The 17332-nt window shown below is 38.8% G+C and overlaps 1 protein-coding gene across 1 annotated transcript; it reads left to right on the plus strand.

Moving 5' to 3' along the window:
- The first annotated feature begins 409 nt into the window (after positions 1–409).
- LOC149071221 (uncharacterized) lies at positions 410–2272 on the plus strand. Its single transcript, XM_089248172.1, has one exon. It carries the CDS (start codon positions 989–991, stop codon positions 1955–1957), a length of 969 nt encoding a protein of 322 aa, XP_089104298.1. The 5' UTR covers positions 410–988; the 3' UTR covers positions 1958–2272.
- The last annotated feature ends 15060 nt before the right edge of the window (positions 2273–17332 follow it).

A 17332-nucleotide genomic window follows, 5' to 3' on the forward strand; every position in this document is an offset into this window, starting at 1 on the left:
TATTATTATTATTATTCTTTCTTTTTTTTTAATACTAATATTTTCATTTTGTACCTCCTCTCTCTGTTGCAGTCGCTGTCAATTTTCGCGTGTACCCTCCAGGCGTGAAATCACAAGGCATCGCACGGATGGGCGTGAACTGCTGCTGCCATCCAAGATGGCGTTTACTCTTTTTCCTACCCTTCTACAGATCCCCCCCCCCCACTTCCAAAAAGTTGCATAATGTACCTTTCGCAAGCCGTTACAAGTCGGGGATGTCAAAACGGGAATGAATGGGTGGTGGGGGAGGTATTGCCGGGAACAGCGAGAGGATGGATAGGAACAAGAAAACCAAAAAAAAAAAAAGTTGGGTTGGGAAGCATGGAAATGGACGTCATCCCTGTTGATGGCGGAGAAGGGACATAGAAAACTAAGAGGAAGGGATGTGTGTGCGGTCGTCGCATAATATTCGCCCAAATCAGTTTTACCCCCCACTCTCCATGACTGGTACTTCATGGGGATTGGGAGAAAGATGGTGATACTAGAACAAGAGATTGGTAAAAGGAGGGAGGTGAATCTTCACCCCCTTTAACCGTTTGTATGGATGGTATTTGGGAAACGACTAACCTGACACGGGTTACTGCATTTTTCAGAGGTGTTGAAAAGCGAGACGATCAATGGTCTGGATAAAGACATCTACCAGCAGGGGATGTTGGAAATCTTCTGCTGTCATACGGGACCGGCCGAGATTCGAACGATGGCACCTGAAGGTGTTGTTGTTGGAGATTGTGCGGAATTGAGACTCGGTGAACTAATTAGATATTTAGAGGAGAAAGAGATGCGGAGGAATTGTGTCCTCCTCTTTTTCCTCATCCACGAGCCTCCCTCCAGCTGAGGTTTCATCCCTCCTCCTCCTCCTGCTCCTCATCATCCTCCACTTGTGCTTGCTCTCCCTCTCTCTCTTTCATCTTGCGGCATCTGGCGCGGAACACACGCCACATTGCCCAAGATGTCGGGCGCACTCAACCCGTCAAACGGTGTCAATCGCTTTCACGCTAGCTCGGCCACGGCTGCCGCCACGTTTGGCGGCACACCTGAGTGCGGCAGTAGCTCAGCGGCCGCGGCTTTCCTCGAGCTCACGAACGCAGCAGCGGCGGCAGCAGCCGCAGCGGACTTTGGATTTTCGACCGATTTCAGCCTGAGTGGTTTCCGGCACCACCACCACCATCCACCTCCACCTGCACATTCCACGGCCGCTGCCAATTTCGGAGTGCCCTATTTCGGGACTGAAAGTTTCGCAGCTGCGGAGAACTACGCCTCGCTGGCCTGGGAGGCACAGAGCGCGGCTGCCCTCGCGGCTTCCTACCACCACCATCACCACCACCAGGGACAGGCCGGACCACATTTCGCGTCCTCGTGCGATTTCGGACCGTTCGCTTTACCCGGGCCGAATTGCGGTAGGATACCCGCGATGGCAGTGCAGAGATTCGGAAGTTCCCAGTCTAGTGGAAGGAGTTCGAGCACGTGCAACGGCAACGGGGGTCACCAACCTCACGGTGCGAGCGGTTCGTCGAATGGCACCCCTAAGTCGAAACCTAGGAGACGAGTCGCGACAGTCGCTCAAAGACGAGCGGCTAATATCCGCGAGAGACGTCGCATGTTCAACCTCAATTCGGCTTTCGACAAACTCAGAAAGAAAGTCCCGACGTTCGCGTACGAGAAGAGGCTATCTCGCATCGAGACGCTCCGACTCGCCATCATGTACATCGCCTTCATGACCGAAGTGGTCAGAGGCAAAGACCAAGACGGCCATTCCAACCACGAGAACCACGTGCCACTTCCGGCACCGGCGTATACTTCCGGCCACGGTTTGGCAGATGGTCACCTATGGTCAACTGGGCACGACCCGTCGCCATTGGGAGAGAATTCGCTCCCGAGATCCGGAAGGCTATCTCATCTGTGCTCTCGCCAAGTTTGAAGGATGGGCGGCCATTTTCTTTCCATCTACTCCATGTCCGTGCAATAGATAACCTGCGTGTACGTGTGTGTGTGTAAATACATTAATATAATCTCTTGTGACTTTCTTGATCCAGTCTTCCAGTTTTGGACTCCAATAGGTGACGGATACTGACATTAATCCGAACCAAATTAATATGAACATGTATAAGAGACTTTTAAAATGTCGAACTTTGAAGAATTTTTAGGTAAGAAATATGATTTTGATATACAAAGATATGATCTTTATTTTCGTTCAAAAAATGCTCTAATTGTTTGAAAAGAAAATAGAAATGTATTTAAAGATGTAAAATTTTGAATAATTACCTCTACAAATTGCATAAAAATATGATTTTTTTGCCTGATTTGATCTTTTGAAGTTATTTTGAAATTGTAATAACTAAATATTCTCATTTAAAACAACGATGATCGATAAACTTGTGGTTTTTCAGGGGATTCGTAATTTTTTCACGGAAATTCAAAAATACAGCACTTTTATCGTCAAAAATTTGGGGTTAATTTTGAAGGGTAGATACCTTGGTATATCAACTTGCGGCAATTTATCAAACGATTTTCTAATATCTTTTCGTCTATTTTTTTTTATTGGGATTTTGAATGTTTTTACGTAAACATTGGTATATAAATGCCGATAAAATAATTTTTTTGATAAAGATTTTAAATAATTGATTGGAAGATATAGTTGGGAAATGAATTAGAACTATCATGATTTAAATTAAGAATCAAGACAAATTAATTAAATCTTGGTATCGATTGCCGATGAGAAGAATTATTATTTCTTATTCATTGTATACCATTCTTATAACCTCATTCACACACAACTGTTATTTATATCGTTTATTTTTCACTGCGTTTTTTCATCTTTTATTTACATATACAAAATTTTTCTGTCTCTTTTAAATTTCATCATTTAATTACTAATTTATTCCGTTTATTTTCTCTGATTTTTTTTTGTTTGCTTTCTGCAATTTCTTTTGTATATTTTTAGCGACTGATATTTACATTGCTTACCTTTGCTTTAAGTTTTAAACTTTTCTTTACTTTTTCGTTTGCTTTTCGAAACATTTTGTTTTATACTTTTTTAAAAAAAATAGTTCACTCTTTTTCCTCAATTTTTATTATTTATTTCTCTATAATATTAACTGTTTGATTTCCATAAATTTTATCTTTTATTTACCGACACTTTTCAGTATAAATTTTTAAGTTAAATCTACTAAATTAAGTTTTTTTTTATAATGTTATTCGAAAGTTGACCTTTTTATGTGAATTACGTACTTCGACTTGGTTTTCAGCTTTTTTGTAGTGTGTGTTTCCATCCTTACTACCATGTTTCGTCCATAATATACATTGAAGGACCGGACTTTCCCCCGCTACTTCAGTGTAAAACATGAACGAAACATGGTGGAAAGGATGGGAACACTCTATAAAATGCTAAATATAAAGTTGAAATATGTAATCCCATAAAAAGATCAACTTTTGAATATGCATCCATTTTGTACCATAACATTTTATGGGAAACCCTTTTTAACGTGGGTAACCATTATGATACAATTATTGCGGTCGTGTTGTTTCACAAGAATTACTCGTATCGCTGTATTATATCAGATAAATTGCTAAAGTAGACTACAATTCATAGTTTTCAATTAATTCTGAAAAGTTGTATAAAATACCCACGATTACAAAGTCGATAAACAACTCAGGCTGGGGCAACCATGACACCGTTCCAGGGCCCCGAGCCCAAAAATGTAAACTTATTTTTCATAACTCTTTCAAGAGCGGTCCCCGTGAAGGCACACTGCGGCCCTGAAACAACTCATTATGACTCATTATCTCTAAGTTAAGCATCGCTTAACTTAGGAATTCTTAAATAAAATTAAATATTGAATTTTTATTCCATTAATTAAATATTTTATTAATATTTGTATGATTTATATCAAAATTATCAATTAAGTAATTTATTTATACTGGAAGATTTGTTCAGACATCAATGTGAGTCGGTTCCCTGGAAAGTCGTTTTGTGGCAGTAAATGTCTTCTTGCAGTGAAGCTACCTTTCCGAAGATTCAGTCCAAAAGAATGAATCTTAATTCAATTATTAATTAACCATAACTGCTATTAATTTGTTATTGTCAACGATTCGTGCAATAATTTCATGTTCGAGGATTCACGCAGGGATTCAGAATCCATTTTTAACGTTTTTAAATGGTATTTAATGATTCTTTTGTCAAATTAAGCCTAGATGTACACGTTTGCGTGTGTGCGTTCGCGCGCGTGTGTGTGAGTGTACCTAGCTCAAATATTTTTGGTAATGATATAGACCCAAATTAATTAATTAATTATTTTAAAAAATTGTTTTTTGTTCCACATAGAATAAACACGTTTCGACATACAATAAACACAATCGAAAAAATGTTTTATTAGTCAGTTTTGGCTCAGGGGTGAAGAGGTGATAACATTATAGCTATGTCAAGGAAACAGGTATTTTCTGCATTTTTTCACGCCGAGGTGAACTCGGGAAGAAAAATCATCTCGTCTTCGCCGGGACTCGAACCCAGGTCCTTTTGCATACCGGGCAAGCATGCTATAGCTATGGGTTTTATAGCCATTATAATACCCATCCTCCGGGAACGCTTCGATATCTCTATGAGATGGGAAGCGGGTTGTGTCCGGTCTTCAAAGGTCAAAGCCATTATAATGGTTTACAATTAGCTTTAACGTCATGAAAAATCTTCAATTGATTGCTTAGGCCGGGATTGCACTATAAAAGTTTCATAAAAATTCTTTTTTCTTTTATAAAACTTGAAAAATTCAACCAATATATCACGGGCAGTAAATCCTTGCATTTTCTCGAATGTAATCGATACGCTTATTGGTTGCATTTTTTTCAAGTTTTATAAAAGAACATTTATAAGAATTTCGCAATTTCGGTCATAGGTACCGATACACATCTCATATTTTTTGGAATTGGCTTCTCGTGTGACCGATTGTGGCCCGATTAGCCAGTTTGATGCCATAATTGGCAGTTACATGGGGGGAATATTTTGATTATTGATCATTTTTGCCATATCATGGTCATTTCCTGCACATGGTGGGCTAGTTAGACCGGGACCTACAATTTACTGCGGATTCCAAACGGCAGCCTCACCGAGAGGTTCGTGCGCTAACCACTCAGTGTGGAGCCAATCCTTGCTGTAGCAATCTTTCTCTGGTGGTCAAGTTTTCAGCGTTTCTGTAGTTACAACCCCCCCCCCCCCACATCAGGAGCATCAGGAAAGTGGTTTTGTAGCAGTATGCTGTGAAGTTAACTTTCCATAGATTCAGTCCAAAAGAATGAATTTCAATTCAATAATTATTGAATTAATAGCAACCATTATTGCTATTAGTTCGTTGTTACCAATGATTCATGAATTGTTTTTAGTGTTCGGATTTATTTTAAAGACACAGGGATTCTGAATCTTCTTGAATTCACGGCACCCTTGACCTCTTCACACATGTAACGGTTCTAAATGGTTTTTACAATGATTCTTTTCTGTAAGTCAAGATCTGAGGTACACATATGTGTAACTCAAAAATGTTCCTAATAAAGACAGTGAAGCCCTCACGTGGAGCAATGGTAAGATGTTCCTCCTCTACTATGAAGGTTACCATCAGGGTCTACGGGTTCGAATCCGGGCAAAGACATCAGAAACAACTTCTTTACCCACCAAGCCTGGGGCGACCACCGACCTGTCGCACCTTCATTTCCTACGCAACTCCACTGGTTAGAAATTGCCGTATGGCGATATATGGCCAGAATTTGTGTGCGGTAAGGATGATAAATTGGTAAATGAATAAATTATTTTTAAAAAATTGTTTTTCGTTTAATATTTTCACATTTTGACACATACAATAAACACAAATCAATCACAGAAATATATTTTCAGTTGTCAGTTTCGGCTCAGGCGTGAAGAGGTTAAGATACGATAACATTATAGCTATAGTTTTACAGCCACGTTTTAAGCCACTGTGGTGGTCACAGTAGCAGACTCGCATCGTGAGGTCCCGGGTTCGAACCCCACCGTCGCCGCAGTGGTGGTCGGCTGAAGTTAGTTTTCTGAGGCTCCCAACTTCGAGGTGCGAATGCAAGCCGATCTCCCCATTAAAAAGTCTCGCCACAGAGAGCAACAGGCATACAACGATAAAATCTTCAAACATTACACTTCACTCATAGTTCGAAAAATATGTGGTTGATGGCAGCACACTATAACAATAAGCATTACACAGAAACAAGCTTCCCATTAGGTTCACAACACGGACACTCACATTCCAGCATGTACCAATTCGTTAGAAGTTCCGCAGAGGAATATGGACGAGGTACATATGTGGTTTAGTAGCCATGTTATAACGGCTTTATTACAGCTTTTACTTCATAAGAAATCTTCTATTTATTCCTTATTAATGATAACAATATTATACTAATTATATTATTTATCTGAAGAAGAATACTACCTAAAATAAACCAATGTCAACATTGTTTTTTATATATATCCTGGGTTGATATTAAAATTCCAACATTCAATCGATATTATTCACGCGCCCTTATCGATTCCCTGTCCGTGATATTTTTATTCCGATACATACAAATGCAATGGACATAACAGACAAAACGCCCAACGAGGTGACTGAAAAAAGACTCCCATAAAAAATATGAATATCGAATATAATATATCGGAACTAATACAACAACCCAATAAGAGCAATAAAAACACCAATAATTATGATAAAATATAAATATACTGCCCTTAAAGAATTATGGTTGAATCATTTAAGTATTGATAGCTCCAATGATAAACATATTGATTTATCTCATTATAAAAAAGAGTTATTTTCCGGATATTTTGCTGAGGTGAACTCGGAAAGAAAAGTCATCGCGTCATGACCCTACCTTCCTTATTTCACGCACTGTGGCGTGAGGTGCTGAAGTAGAGGCCCGGCGGAGACGATGACTTTTCTTTCCAAGTTCACCTCAGCATATCCGGAAAATAACTGTTTCCTTGATATCTCGGGCTGAGAAAAAGCCATCTATCTCACTCTCTATCTCGATATGTTTATCATATTTCTTTTTTAAACGTGCCAATTGTGTTAGAATTCAAGACAACCGGAGACAAGCTATTCCATTTATTCACAACACTATCAGAAAAAAATTCTCTGCGACATCGCAACCTAGAATTGTTCCTTACCAATCGATACTGGCGTCCCTTTGTCGAAGCAGTTGATTGACGATGTATTAACAACTCAATGGTCCATCCTATCCACCCCGTTGAAAATTTTAATCACTTCAACCATATCCCCCGACACCTGGGCTCTTCCAATACAAACATTTTCAAAAAATAAAGTCTTTCTTCGTAGCTTAAGCCTCGTGTGCCATCAAGAGCACGCGTAGCGATTTTCTGCACCCGTCGACCAAGTCTATGTCCCTCTGTAGGTATGGTATCCAAAACCTGACGACCTACTCCAGTGAAGGACGAACTAAAGGTCCCGGAAAAGTAGAAGGATCATATCACAGGATGATACCCTCAGCAACACTACTCCTGTAAATCTGTGTGACTGGCCCCAACAATTAATTAGCACATACATTCCCCGAGGATCCTGGGATAGATATCATCTGGTCCTGGTACTTTTTCGCTTGCACGTACATTTTTAGAAAATTTAGGACCTCCACATCTTCCACTTGAATTTTATTGAGGCCCTTGTAACCCCATGCCACCGGTACTTTGTGCATCGCCTTCACTATTAAAGCTGGGTTTTCCTAGGAAAAGGTTTTCTACGGTGCACTCAGCGTGAAATCGCTGATTGTTTAAAAACCTGAAATTCACGTTTTTTAACCTATCAGCGTTTTCACGCTGCACACGGTGCAGGTAACCTGCTCATAGGAAAACCCGGCTTAAAGACTGACGCAAAAAAAAAAAAAAAAATCATTGAAAGCACTACACATGCCTACATTGCTCTCTACCCTAGACCCTCCTATCGAGGGGGAGGGGGCCCAACTGCCCCCTTACACCCTTACATCTATTATTGACGTACCTGAAAAATTATTTTTGGTCAGAGCCAATGTTATTTGCCAACCTAGATTCAACTTCCTTATCGTTATCCTTTATCGCTTTCTTCAACTCCCTTCTTTATCAGTAAATAATGACAGGTCACTTCTTCCACTTTTCAGACAGCTATCATAGTTTCTAAAAAAATCTTTCTTATTACCCAAGCTCCTGGTATTTATTATCACACATGCCACATATTTTTTGAAACCGGCCTCTCGTGTGGCCAATTGTGGTCCGATTAGCCAATTTGATGCCATAATTGGTAGTTGTATGGTGCAATATTTTGAAGAAACCGAAGAAATATTTTTTGAGGCAAGGAATACGTGTCGTAGCTGCATGTGTATCATGTGTAGGATTCGATTTCTATTCCACGTTAGGATACTCTTTCAAGTGTGTTAGTTTTCTCATTGTATCATGTTGAAGTTTAGTTCATTCAATTACTTACCATTACCAGAATATCCCGGTATTCGTCGGTAGTTCATTCTAGAACTCTCTTGACGAGTGTTCTTTTCCCTAGTATTGGTTCCACGGTAGTGAGGCTCCTCCTCCGCAACACTTCCGTAATGCTAATTTTTATACTTTCATAATTTATGCTCAAACACCTTATTTTGATTACCACAAAAAATCTAATTGATATACAGGGTGATTCAGAAAAGATGGGAAAAACTTTAAGAGGTGGTATAGTACACACACACACACACACACACGCACGCACGCATGCACAAAATACTACTACTAATAATAATAATTTGTTTCTGTTTTTGCGTGTACAAGTTTTTACCATCTTTTCTGAATCACCCGATAATCAATTACCGTGAGTGCGGGGACAGTTTACCTAAATTACGGAGCCATAACCTCCTAGATACAGTATCTAGTATAGGGGTTTGCAACGTAGAGTTGCTCGCGGAATCCTTGCTGATAGTGAGGCAGTTCTACGGAACAAATTTTTTTCAATATTTATCCAAAAGAAAATTTGTCCGTACTGCCGTCTCGACATCATCATAGACCAAGGCCAAAATGAAAGAGAGGGCTTAGGCACCACCTCTTAATCAGGGGCATACGCAGGATCGATGTTTGGGAGGGGGTTCAAAAAGTCTATTCCGAGAAATTTTGTGTTACCACCATTCAAAAAGCATTAAAATTAACAGAAATTTGTTAAAATAGCACATAAAAGGTATTCTTTTCGAATATTTGAATTTTGTTAACCGAAATGATGAACTTTTTTCAATTGTTGGTTTCTTGGGAGGGGACATGGTCCCCTTATCCCCCCCCCATGCGTCTCTGCGCTTATTATGCATATTCATTGTCATAAGTCATTGTGCCAGATCTTATCGTGGAACCCCTATTCAACAACCACATGTCCCCTACATGGGGGGTTGGGGTGACAGAGCTCCGATCCGGAGCCCAAGATTATTCTCATCATTTTTGTTTTTCACAGTATAAGTTCATAATGGAGGAGGTCCGTGAAGAGTCTTACCTGGGAGCCTTGTCAAAGATCTCAGATTAGGGGCCCCTACTACTACTACTTAAACGTACATTCACCTCGTACACATTCCTCTACGGAATTTCTAGGGGCCGTACTGCAAAATGGAGAAGGGGGTCATGGGTCTTCGTGCCGTGCTTGATTGAACTCACGGTTGGGACTAAAGAAGTTGGAGCCCTGTCATCCTATTGGGAGGAATATTCACGAATCAAGAGCTATGATTATAACCATCTCTCTCACCAGAGCTCCCACACAAAACTCTGTAGTCTAGTACGTTCACCCGGAAAGTGAAAGGACGTGGGTTCGATTCCCCGCGGTGGCAGTTGAATTTTCTCTCTTTCCAAAATATATCTTCGCAACAGCCAGTTGTGTTAAAACCTTCGTATGGTAGCGGAGAGTGACGTCATCCTTGTATAACTCTTGCATGTGCTTTAAATAATCATAATGATAATCATTGAATCATAGGGTGTTTTTCTGAGTTGAAGTTGTTTTACACTATAAATTCACTACTGAACCACACATGCACCTAGTCCATATTCCTCTGCGGAACTCCTAATGAAGAATGAGTTCTTAAGTTAAGGAGTTCTTTCTCTCCTAAAGAACTGGTACATGTTGTAATGGGCATGTACGTGTTGCGCACCTAACGTGAAGTTTTTTCTGTGAAATGCTTATTATGTGCAGTGCTGTCATCTGCCTTTCAATTTTTTTGAACTGTGAGTGAAGTGCAATGATTGAATAATTGCACCGTTGTAGGCCTATTGCTCTCTGTGGCGAGACTTTCTAACGGAGAGATCGGCTCACATTCACGCCTTGAAGTTGGGAACCACGGAAAACCAATTCCAGCTGACCACCACTGTGGCGACTGTGAGGTTCGAACCCGTTGGTCCGAAGTCTACAGGAATTCCTCTATTGATACTATAAATTCACTATCTCAGTCTAGGGGGAGTGGCTCCAGGATGGACATGGTGAGCACAGAAATGCTGGCGGGGAAACGAAAAATGTTATCCTGATACGAAATGTGCCCTCTAACTTTGTTTTCTTCCAGATGGGGCATATTGTCATTTATTTCACCTGCAATGACCTGTTTCTCTGCGCATTTAATCTCAAAACAATATGCTGCATTATACAATATCGGGAAGTTTTCTTTCTGTGCAGCAAAAACTTCATGAATACAGTCATTCCCAGACTATAAACATTCCATATTTTCTAAACTTATTAACCAAGAAAAAATATTGTCTTTCTTAGTTAAGCCTCAGTTAGTACCTTTTCCTCTGGTCCATAACAAACAAACGGATAAAAAATAAAAATTTTGTCAACCACAAAAAATATCCCTTTCAGAAAACAACGATACAGTACAGAATGTATTATATGTATTGGCAAAACATCATTAAAACTGGAAACCTTTCTGCCACCTATCAAATAAAAACACAACTATTATGTGTCGAATTCAAGATCAGTTTTCAAATAATGTGCTGCATGCAAAAAATAATGCAGTGTAATATTAATAAACATTTTATAAGCAATAATATTAGTTAAATTATCAATATTACTTAAAAAATTTAACAGTTGATATTTTTATGCAGTAAAATAACGTTAGTAACACTCGCAAAGTTGCCGTCAATTGTAAAGCATATAAATCGAAATGAAAGTTTTTCCGGTTAATATGTTTTACGACTGCAATTAAGAGGAGCCAAGGGTAATTATACGTTTCGCGTGTTACTAACGTTATTTTACTGTGTTCAAACATCAACTGTTAAAGTTTTGCAGCTAACTTGATAATTTAAATTATATTATTGCTAAAAAAATATTTATTAATATCATGCTTTACTGATTATCATTCAGCACGTTATTTTTTACCGATTCTATTCTGAAGAATCATTAACAGTTGTGGTTTTTATTTGATAGGTGGCAGAAGGAGTTCCGGTTAAATTATTGGTTTCTGAATATATTACATCCCGCACTGTATTAGTTATTTCCTAAAGTGACAGTTAGCTATTAAAATTTTGTTTTAACCCATTTTTGTTGGTTATGGACAAAAGTAACTCAGAAAGACATAATTTTTTCATGATTAATAAGTTTACAAAATATGGACATTTAGCGTCTTAGAATGACTAATCATGTACATTCGTATACACACTTTCTGCTAAGAAGAAAAAAGCCCTATATTGTATGAGGTTGTATGATATGTTTTTTTCATTCCGCACATATATCGAAATTCTGTGCGAAGGGAAACAACAGGTTAGTGTAGAGAATGCTCCTACGCTCTGGAAAATGAATAGGATCCTTGGTGATCCTAGGATGAGAAAAAACTTTTTCTCATTTCAGCCTCATTTTTCCACGAAATTCAAGCAATTGGCAAGGATCACATAATTTTAGGCCCTCGATGAAAGCTTTGTTCCCTCCCCCCCAGTTTGCTGATTTATCGTTTTGTGACCTGTAGGCTGCGCAAATTATTTTGTCGCCATTCATTCACCGATTCTAGTCTAGTTTACTCGACTACTCATTCCTCCAAATTAGTCACCCCGGAGTATATAACCTGTTTAGCCCTCCCATACCGTAAATATGTATCTGCGTACTGTCTTTCGGTCGTTCACATGCTTTCACACACTCTCTAGGTAACTGTTTTAATCCCTTACTCACACGACCAGGTCATTCTTTTGATCACTCATATACTTGAGCACTGTTTTGGCTACTCACATGCTTCCGCATTACCTAGGTGAGTCATTTAAGTGGTATGGATTTTTTTTCAAATACGACACAATCTCGTTAAAATTTGAAACAGAGGACAGCTTTGTGTGTGAATATCAGCAATAAGAAAGTTTTCATCTTTGAAAGCTCTTCAGAATCTGGGATTTTTAAGGCTTCCGGGGAATTTGATCATGCGCACCCTCAAAGAAACTGTCACGGAACACCAGGGGTTCAGCGGAACATCAGTTGGAAACACGTGATCTAGTAAGTAATGATCTGATACGGCCTCACCTATCACACAACTCTAAGGGCGGCTCTGATTTTAAGGCTTCTGTTGAAACTTCTGGATGACCATTGGCCGTCTAAGATACACATTCAACCAAATCGTGTTATTAAGATATCGCATTCATCGTTTTTATTGCCGTTTCATAATTACATTTCAGCTCTTTACTGGCTTTTATTGCCTTCATGGAATAGGGTTTTGGACTGTATCGAAGTAAACTCTTATCCGGATTGATAGAGAACAACCTAAATCCACCTCACAGCGAATTGCTCGATGACCAGCTCTTTCTTGAGGATCTCAATCACCATCATCTGTCTCCTCAACAAAATTTTAATTGTTGCTGAATCTTAACAGAATGGGAATTAGGGAAATCACACCGTTGTGAATGAACAGTAGACGTGGCGTTATTAAGAATCAATTGTTAAAGCTTTACGAAGAGCATAAATTAAAGAGTCTACCAATCCCTTTGTTTGGACTTTTACGCTCAATTTAGAAATTTCAATAGAGTTTGGGCACATTCTAAAAACCGATAACAAAGAGTGGAAGGGTGGGTTTGCTTCATGTGTAGTAGAAGCAACGAAAGTCCCAGGTCTTGTGTGACTGGACCATTACGAGATTGGAACGAGTAAGGTATCGCACTCCAGGATTTTCACCCCGTGTAAGCAAGAGGCCCGATCGTCGACATAATACATGTGGTCGGGTCTTGAAGGAAATTATTTCTGGCAAATTAGTTCTAAAGCCAGGATTACACTATAAAAGTTTGATAAAATGTCTTTTGCAAAATCTGAAGAAAAAAAAAATGCAACCAATAAGCATATCGGTTAGAATCTAACCGATATGCTTATTGGTTGCATTTTTGCATTTTTATCAGTTTTATCAAAGAGCTTTTACAAAACTTTTATAGTGTAATCCCGGCCTCAGGAGCCATGAACTCACAAGTTCTTTGGACGTAGAATATTTTTTATTTGCTAGAGGACACATACATAAATTTTAATATTGGTTCCGATCTTGTAGGACCTTTCAGTTTTACTGCGGGTTTGACTAACGTAATTAGTATATAGTGAATTTGTAAATGTAATTAGAAGTAATTAAAACGTAAATATGTAGTAGGTATTTATGTAATGCAGCGTTTCTCAACCTTTCTGAATATAAAGACCAGTAAAATGCCTGAAACAACAACAACGGACCACAAACTTAAAACACGATGGGGGTCCCATATCTTACGGGACCGTCAGAATGACCAGATTTTTTTCTGTTCCGACTATTATATTCACTTGCCCCGTTTTTTCAACAAAGCTTATTTGAATTTGTAACGCTTACTAAACTCGTGAAATATGATCATTTTCATAGCTTATAAATCAAATAATGATATATGACTACATTTAAATTAACAGCGATCTCCAGTAGTGCTTCATTTCTAAAGCATTCGTAATTTTTCAGCAATTCTAGAAAATTATTGTTGATTTACGGCCACGTTTTGGTAACACTTATGGCAACGTTTTCGGTGATAATCGAAGATAACCCGTATTATGCCGTATTTAAAATTCTAGCTTCCCATATTTTACTTAATGAAATATGGTCACCAAGTCTTGATGAATGCTTTTCTTTCCAAGAAATACATCCTTGTTTACCGCGAAGCTTTAAGCCCTTTATTTCCAGCAAATTTTGCAATAGTTATTGAAATTATCTCAAATTCCATTTTTGGCTGAAGTTGGTAATATCCCGTATTTAGGGCAGCAATTTCCCACGCTTTCCTCGATAAGATATGTTGTAATTTTTATTTCAACCAAAAAGGATATTACTAATACTAATTACACCGATTGAAGAATTTTAAAATTGATATTTGGAAGTAAATTATTTATAGTCTGCCTGAGGACCAACTTTATCATCGTGTCCGCGGACCATACGTTGAGAGACACTGATGTAATGTAAGTACGTTATTAAAATGATGAGTAGAGTAAATACGTAAATTTCGCAAATGAACAATCGAAATTTGACAAAAGAAATTTTGAAATCGTAAATTTCACATTTATTCGCAAAGAAAAATTCGATTCAAAAGTTTTCTGTTTGCCAAAAGCTCCCGTGGGCCGTATCACGAACATATTAAACATTAAACTAGTATTTAATTATATCGGGCAGGCATCTTCAACCCGTTGCTCGCGAGCACCCAGATTGTTCGATGCTTGTGTCCGATTTGGTGCTCGCGAGCACTTGATCAGCGTTCTAACTAAGCACCTTGTACAAATTTCATTCAAGGATTGAAATAATTCTGATTTCATGCATTCGTATGTCACACGTGCCCCGTGAGGGTGCTCTTCTTTTGATGATAGCTACAGGCAGTGCTCGCGGCTAGAAAAATGTTGAAGACCTCTGGTATAGGGTGTCCTGTAAGTACTACTGCGGCCTTTATCTCATCAACCATCCGTCGTAGATGCATGATTCCAGTTTAAAAAATGCTCAACGGTCGCTCAAAAATTACCCTGTACCAGTTTTGAGAGTGACAATACAGCGTGCACCAAAATAGAAAATCTAAATTTTTATACGGCCCCCTCCCCTCCACTGTACTCTTACTTCCAATAGGAAAGTTGTTGCCTGTTTCTCCTGATGCCAACAAAAAAAAAATCCATGTTTCTAAGTCCAATATTCGCTGAGATATTCGAATTCGAAAAACGGAGGAAATTTGGGAAAGAACAGCGTTAAATGCGGTTGAAAACTCGTTTTACCCGCATTTAACGTTGCTTTTTGTGATTGCAAAATTGAAGCGTGGGAATGTTATTGAATTTTCATCGTTTCTTAATCTGTCTGGGCACCATACAGTATAAAGCAGTTTGTCGTCCTTTCTGAATACAAGGGCCAGAGTAAAATGAGTGAAACAATTTGTGTGTGACGGACCACTTGTGTCCCGTATTACGGGACATTCTTGCATCTTCAGTCCCGATTTTACTTCCCAGAAAAGTCGCGTTTCTTTTCAACGATACAAATTTGAATTCGTAATATTTCCTTAAGCCATGAATACGCAGCATTTTCATAATATAAATTATATTATGATGATTATGGCAAAAATTACAAATACAGTCGAAGCCCTTTATAACGAACTCCAAGAGACTCAAGAAATCACTTCGCAATAACGAAATTTCGTTATAAAGGAATTCCGGATTTTTACATTGTTCCTAATTAAACGTATCTGAGGAATTAGAAACGTTTTCGTTAAAACAAGATTTTCGCTAATCGTTAAAACGGGAGAATCGATTGCAGTCATCTCGCATATTCTGCAGGTTTAACGCTTTGTCTTAAATTCTTTTTGGAATTTTAATTACGATTGTGGATTTTGCCTATTTCTGACAATGTTTTTGATTGCAATTTGCGATGTCCCGTGAATATTTTACGAATTATTATTTAAGATCCCAATTTTTATCGAATTATATTTTTCTCAATGAAAAATATGGTCATCAAACCATTTCAATGCTTTTTCCCATGGAAATGCATTTTTACTATACAGCGATTTGTAGCAGCCCTTTATTTTTCACACCCTTCAGCAATTTTAGCAGTAATTTTAAAATTGCATTTAAGACAATAAATTGAATTTTTTTTTTGGCAAAATTTAGTGACATCCCGTATTTAGGATCGCAATTTCCTGCATTCTCCTCGATGATGTACCGTATACCGATATCTGAGTATTAAGGTATAATTTTATGTGAACCGATATGACTAATATCAATTACAACGGGTCGATAATTTTATCATGTCTGCCTACGGACCACCAGTGCCACCGTCGTGGACCGTAGGTTGAGAAACGCTGTAATAAGTCAATCAAGAGTAGAACCCAAATGTGATAATGTAAGACGTAAATAAATGAGTGCATGCGTATATACAGGGCAAGGGCGTAGCGGGGGGAGGGGGGATCTAGTCCCCCAGAAATGTGAGAAAATAACCGAAAAAAGGGGGGAAAAGATGGCCATATCTATTGCTCTATCGCTTTGGTCCCCCTCCCCGAACGAAATTTCTGGCTACGCATAGTTAGTGTAGCTTCAGTTCAAAAAATGCCCAAAGGGAGTTCAAAAATTACTCTGTACCAGTTTTGAGATTGATATTACAGTGCGTAACAAACTAAAAAAATCTATATATTTAATACGGTCTCCCTGTCCCACGCCCGACATTTAGGGGGAGGGGGTGGGGGGCCGTTTCTTCCTCCCCTGGCTTTTGAAAATACACTAAAAATGGTATATATATATACATACATTGAGTACATCTGCTTTGCCCCCCCCCCCCCTGGAAAAAGTTGAAATGACGGCCCTGCCCTGTTCCCTTAACTTCCAATAAGAAAGTTGTTGCCCTGTCTCTCCTGAGGTCAACAAAAAAAAAATTTCAAATTTCCAAGTGCAATATTCGCTAAGATATTTGAATTCACAAATTGGAGAAAAGTTATGAAAGAACATCGAAAACTAATGGACAACGCTCCCCCCCCCCCCTTATTCATGCTGCCATTTCCCAGCTATTCTCCGATTTTTGAATTCACATATCTCGCCGAATATTGCACTTAAAAACATTATTATTTTTTTTTTTGGTTGCTCTCCTCAGGAGAGACAGGGCAACAACTTTCTAATTGGAAGGTAGAGGACAGAGAGACCGTATTAAATACATAGATTCTTTATTTTGTCACACACTGTGTGTAGTAATATCACTTTCAAAACTGGTACAAGGTTACTTTCGAACACTTTCTAAATTGGATTCACACCTCTACGAAGGACGGTTGATGAGATAAAGGCCGCATTAGCACTTACAGGACGCCCTGTATACAGGGTGATTCAGA

This window comes from Pholcus phalangioides, unplaced genomic scaffold (genome assembly GCF_987345545.1).
Source record: "Pholcus phalangioides strain wild (caught in Gottingen) unplaced genomic scaffold, Ppha-v1.0 ptg000019l_1, whole genome shotgun sequence".
Lineage (NCBI taxonomy): Eukaryota > Metazoa > Arthropoda > Arachnida > Araneae > Pholcidae > Pholcus > Pholcus phalangioides.